Consider the following 6452-nt stretch of genomic DNA (forward strand, 5'->3'; position numbering starts at 1 on the left):
CCACTTTCCTGCCCCCCCCCCCCCCCAGCGCCGCTACTGATTAGCCTAATTCGTACTTATATTTTTCATTCTTGTTTTCTTCTGAAACCGTTCAAATTGGTCTATAGGCTAGGTATTGTGTTTATTGTTTGTACATTATAACATTTCGCTTTATTTAACGGTGTTATTTATGAATGTAATAATGTGGTTTCTGCTTATCTGTGTTTAACCTAAACTACAACGTAACATTAACGTAGACCTACATACCGGCATCTAAATATGACTGCTTCCACTGCATGTAGAATGAGCAGCAATAAACTACATTTTGGCATTTTATAATACTTCTGTGGATATTTTGGTGAAAGTAACTCAAAAGTAGTGTAACGCATTACAATTCAGAGACCGTAATATTGTAATGTAACTAATTACTTTCAAAAGACAGTAACTAGTCATATATAATGTATTACATTTTGGAAGTAACTTGCCCAACACTGCTAGTGAATGAGTGAACGAGTGAGAGATTTCGGACACAGCTTGTGACTGGTCTTGCTGGTGTTAATGGTGTGTGTTTGTGTGTCCAGCAGGTGTGGGATCAGTCATCGGTGTAAGAGTCATCAGTCAAGAACATCAGATCTCGTCCGGATGAGGAAACTCTCAGCACAACGTCTCGCTCACAAGGCCTTACAAACACAGACGATCACGCACAGATCCGGCCAGCGTTTACTAAACCTCACACACACACACACACACTCTCTCTCGCTCTCTCTCTCTCTCTCTCACACACACGCTCACTCTCTCTCTCTCTCTCTCTCTCTCTCTCTCTCACACACTCTCCCTCTCTCTCTCTCTCTCGCTCTCTCTCTCTCTCACACACACGCTCACTCGCTCTCTCTCTCTCTCTCTCACACGCACTCTCTCTCTCTCTCACACACGCGCTCTCTCTCTCTCTCTCGCTCTCTCTCTCGCTCTCACACACATGCACACTCTCTCTCCCTCTCTCTCTCTCTCTCTCTCGCTCTCTCTCTCGCTCTCACACACATGCACACTCTCTCTCCCTCTCTCTCTCTCTCTCTCTCGCTCTCTCTCTCGCTCTCACACACATGCACACTCTCTCTCCCTCTCTCTCTCTCTCTCTCTCGCTCTCTCTCTCGCTCTCACACACATGCACACTCTCTCTCCCTCTCTCTCTCTCTCTCTCTCGCTCTCTCTCTCGCTCTCACACACATGCACACTCTCTCTCCCTCTCTCTCTCTCTCTCTCTCGCTCTCTCTCTCGCTCTCACACACATGCACACTCTCTCTCCCTCTCTCTCTCTCTCTCTCTCGCTCTCTCTCTCGCTCTCACACACATGCACACTCTCTCTCCCTCTCTCTCTCTCTCTCTCTCGCTCTCTCTCTCTCTCTCTCTCTCTCTCTCTCACACACTCTCTCTCTCTCTCTCTCTCTCTCTCACACACACACTTTGTACTTTCCTCTGTCTCCTCTCCTCTTCCCACAATCCCCGGCGACAGCGTAGCGTCCGTCTCGACAGAAAAGGACTCTTTGTAAACCTCCAGAATGTCACGTTAACCTTGTAATTACGTCCACGTGATGTTTTTTATAAGAACCGAATAACGAGGCGGGTCTATTTTTGTTAACCAAAAAAAATAACGAATGCGAGAAACTTGTTTAAATCGTCCGAAACTGCTTCAAAGTGGCAGATTTTGCTTGAATCAAGCTGGCACTCTCCAGCTCCGGCAGCACTAAACGTGTTCGGTGTGGCTTTGGGAGCTTTACTTCTCTGAATGATGAGCTCAGGATCTGAATGTATCAGTACTAAAGGAATCGCTCTGGGTTCTCTCTCTCTCTGCCACAGCGATCGTTTCACCTCATCCGTCTCGTTCTGCCGCATGAGACGCTGTGATGGGTTTGTTCTGTTCCTGCTTCTCATTTCCGTTCACTAAATTCGCGCTGATGTTTAACCAGAGATGTAGCCTTTCTTGTTTTCTCAGTTTTTATGATCATGGTATGATAGCATTATCTATAGCCACTAATAAACTAAAGTTTATCTTTATCTGAGCCTCTGCGTCTGAGTTTTTCTGTACTTTTATAATCTTTTTTTTTTTTCTCGGGTGAAACTGAATATTTAATGAGAATAAATGTGGGACAAGATGATTTCTGAAGTGGAGCGAGTTATGTTTTGATGAAAGATTGAGGATGAACTTTGAAATGGATTGAATCATGAGACCAAAAGCGTTTAAGTCAGTTTTGATTTTATGTTGTATTGTATTTTTCAGACATTCCTCTTTAAAAGAAATGAAGTATCATATTAATGCACAGTGATCCACATTTGGTTTTTGACCGCTTAAAATGTGTGCAATTTAACAATTTACTCCTGGAGCCATGTTTAGGTATCTCTGGAACCGAACCATACACAGGGCCTTGAAAAATGAAGATGGGCGTTAAGATATCTTCAATACTTGAAATACAGGCATGCAAACTTTGGAGAAAAAACTCTCTCATGGTCACCATTTGTGTATAATGTAACGAAGATTGCTGAAGTCAACAGATTTTACTAATAGACCTGCTGATCTCTGTGTAAAATTAATATAATGATGCTGCCGCCATCTTTCGGAAGTCATTTTTAACCCTCTGTAGTTTGGCTCTGAATCTCAGGTTAAAAAATTGCCTCTTTTTTGGTTCAGTGTTATAGTTGTTACTAATATTTTGTATTAACTTTTATTTTTATATATTCCATTATTATTTTAAGTCAAGTTAAAGTTTTAGTAGTTTTTGATTATTATTAATTTAGTTAACTTAATAAATTAGTTTTTTATTTTAATTTTCAAGCCAATTGCCAAAGCAAGTTTTTTAACATTTTAATTCAGTTAACATTTATTTCAAGTAACTTTTCTCCCCCGAATCTTTTAGTTTAATGACAATAACCCTGATTTGCTTTAAACATCGGCAGATTGAAGTGTAAATTTAGCAGGTTCTGAGAAATGCTTCCTCGTTTATTTACAAAATATATTTTTGTGGTAATTTATAGATCTGCCACACATGGAAAGTTGATTGATAACACTGTAGTTAAGTCACATAATTACATGTTTGCATAGAATAAATGTGTCCCTGCAGCACAAAAGCAGTGTTAAGGCGCTGGGGGATATTTGTAGCAATAGCCAACAATACATTGTATGGCTCAAAATTATACATTTCTCTTTTATGCCAAAAATCATTAGGATATTAAGTAAAGATCATGTTCCATGAAGATATTTTGTAAGTTTCCTACCGTAAATATATCAAAACTTAATGTTTGATTAGTAATATGCATTGCTAAGAACTTCATTTGAACAACTTTAAAGATGATTTTCTCAATATTTAGATTTTTTTGCACCCTCAGATTCCAGATTTTCAAATATTGTCCGATCCTAACAAACCATACATCAATGGAAAGCTTATTTATTCAACTTTCAGATGATGCATAAATCTCATCGGTAGATTGAAGTGTAAATTTAGCAGGTTCTGAGAAATGCTTCCTCGTTTATTTACAAAATATATTTTTGTGGTAATTTATAGATCTGCCACACATGGAAAGTTGATTGATAACACTGTAGTTAAGTCACATAATTACATGTTTGCATAGAATAATTGTGTCCCTGCAGCACAAAAGCAGTGTTAAGTCGCTGGGGGATATTTGTAGCAATAGCCAACAATACATTGTATGGGTCACAATTATACATTTCTCTTTTATGCCAAAAATCATTAGGATATTAAGTAAAGATCATGTTCCATGAAGATATTTTGTAAGTTTCCTACCGTAAATATATCAAAACTTAATGTTTGATTAGTAATATGCATTGCTAAGAACTTCATTTGAACAACTTTAAAGATGATTTTCTCAATATTTAGATTTTTTTGCACCCTCAGATTCCAGATTTTCAAATATTGTCCGATCCTAACAAACCATACATCAATGGAAAGATGATTTATTCAACTTTCAGATGATGCATACATCTCAATTTTGAAAAATGTATCCTTATGACTGGTTTTGTGCTCCAGGGTCATAATAATATTTCACAATATTAAATTTGTTCCTGTATTTTTGATCAAATAAATGCAGCCTTGATGAGCAGAAGAAACTCCTGTAAAAAAATATTATAAATTGTTCTAATCCCAAACTTTTGACCGGTAGTGCATATATATATATATATGTAAGGAATAATTGACGACGGGCTGTTGAATTAGAAAAATAATGTACACCCGAGGTGGTGATGCATTATTTTCCTAATAATTCAACGGCCCGGAGTCAATTATTCCACTTATACTACGGTTACCACACCTCAAGCCATCAATCAGATGTTATATTTAAAGGGATTGGTCCAGTTTTTGTACTTAAATCGCTATTGTGAGCAGGATTATTTCTTCCGCAGCTCATCCAACGCCTCTTTTGCTAGTTCCAAAACGTGATTTTAAAGCTGGTAATGGAGGCTTGAGCCGTTGATAGCATTCTAATGCAGTTATTAATAAAGTTATTAGACAGAGCGAGAGAGAGTTTGTGTGAATTAGGCTAGCTCTGTGCATCCCTCATTACCTCGCTAGTGAGAAATGTCATGTGGAGCCTTTAAGTTTCTACACTATATAGGCTAACTGATCAAATCGTCAGGGCAGCGCTGACAACACCTTTTTGTGCAAACTGCGTGACCGTAGTGTGCGTGTGTGCGAGCGCGTGTGATTGCAGTAATTCCTGTGTGCTGTATAGGTACTATTAAACAGCTTTACACCAACTAAACTGGATTGGCACCAGAAGCTCTAGTGTGAACACAAGCATCAAGTGGTTTGGATTCAGAGCTGCGATGGAGGAAAGGATCATGAGAAAACAACAATGAAGAGGAAGAAGAGGAGAGTCTCACCAGGCCTCTTCCACCGGCTCTCTGCCGCTGCAGCAGAACGAGAGAGAATCAGAGACAAACTCACACTCATTTTAAAATTCATAGTTTGTGTATGAATATATATTATATTGAAGTTCAACAACAGAAGAAAACAAAACTTGTTTGAAATGTAGAAATTAATATCATTTGCAGGTTTTTATTACATTTTTTTAGCATTTTAATTCAGATAATTGTAATACATAAAATTTTAATAAATAATTAAATTCAGATTATTTAATTCTATATTAAATTAAAAAAAATTGTGAAACAACAAAAAATGAGGGGGGGGGGTGGTAAAGTAGAAATATTTAAGGTTTTTTTACAACATTTTTTTTAGCATTTTAATTATAAATATATAACATTTTTTATATATTATAAGGATTAGAAATCCTTAAATATAATTAAATGAATATATTTTAAAATAAGAATATTTTATCATATCTTAGCGTATTAAATCAATAAACCACAATCAATTTTGTGATTCCAGAAGTTTTCAAGAACTATATTTTCTTAAATAAAAACAAAAGCTGTTGATGGGGAAATAATTAAATTTGAAATATCATTAAAAAAAAATATTTTAGCATTTTAATTATAAATATATAACATTTTTTATATATTATAAGGATTAGAAATCCTTAAATATAATTAAATGAATATATTTTAAAATAAGAATATTTTATCATATCTTAGCGTATTAAATCAATAAACCACAATCAATTTTGTGATTCCAGAAGTTTTCAAGAACTATATTTTCTTAAATAAAAACAAAAGCTGTTGATGGGGAAATAATTAAATTTGAAATATCATTAAAAAAAAATATTTTAGCATTTTAATTTACTTAAGATTATTTTAATACATAAAACATTAATAAATCATTCAATCCAAATAAATAGTGCACTTCATGGAAAGAGCACGAGACTCGAGATGGTTTCCAAAACTGCTTCTAAGCTGCTTCTCAGTGTTAAATGTTGCTCGACCTGATGTTTAAAAGGCATTAAGTGTGGAGTGAAAAGCTTAAAGGAATATTCCGGGTTCAGTACGAAGTTCAGCTCAATCCACAGCAATTGTACCATAATGTTGATTATCACAAAAAAAAAAAGTATTTGTCCTTTCGCTGTAAAGCATATTGTTTATACTCACACTCACACAGACACACTCACTCACACAGTTTGCAAAGATTCATAAAAGAACCTTATACTAACTTCTTCTGTAGATGAAGCTGGATCACGAATGATTCGCGCGAACATAGACGCAATTAGACAGATCGGCGCATTCCCTTCAAAAACTAAAGTATGTTTAATCCTCTGCGTCTTCAGCGGCTCAGATGTCGGGAGTAAATGACGACTGCTATGTTCATTATTACATCCAGCAACAAAACACCTCAATGTGTGAGATGTTCTTGTCTTCCCCTGCACTGGAGTCGACACAATGGCGGACTGATGACAGCTCACTCAGGGCGGAGCTAAGGTAAGACGGACCTGTCAATCAACTATCGTGGGAGGGGCCTGTGCAGAACTACGTCATTCTGACAGGACTCTCAGAACAGCCTGATTTGAGAAAGGGGATT

General features: G+C 36.7%; 1 protein-coding gene across 1 annotated transcript in view; it reads left to right on the forward strand.

The window, feature by feature from the left end:
- Positions 1-771, forward strand: part of LOC107567946 (citron Rho-interacting kinase-like) — an 86440-nt gene extending 85669 nt beyond the window's left edge. The window contains exon 44 of the mRNA XM_016253755.1: positions 564-771. Coding sequence (XP_016109241.1) covers positions 564-587 — 24 coding nt within the window. The 3' untranslated portion in view covers positions 588-771. The remainder of the gene's footprint in view (positions 1-563) is intronic.
- The last annotated feature ends 5681 nt before the right edge of the window (positions 772-6452 follow it).

Source organism: Sinocyclocheilus grahami, unplaced genomic scaffold (assembly GCF_001515645.1).
Source record: "Sinocyclocheilus grahami isolate Dianchi unplaced genomic scaffold, SAMN03320097.WGS_v1.1 scaffold1200.1, whole genome shotgun sequence".
Lineage (NCBI taxonomy): Eukaryota > Metazoa > Chordata > Actinopteri > Cypriniformes > Cyprinidae > Sinocyclocheilus > Sinocyclocheilus grahami.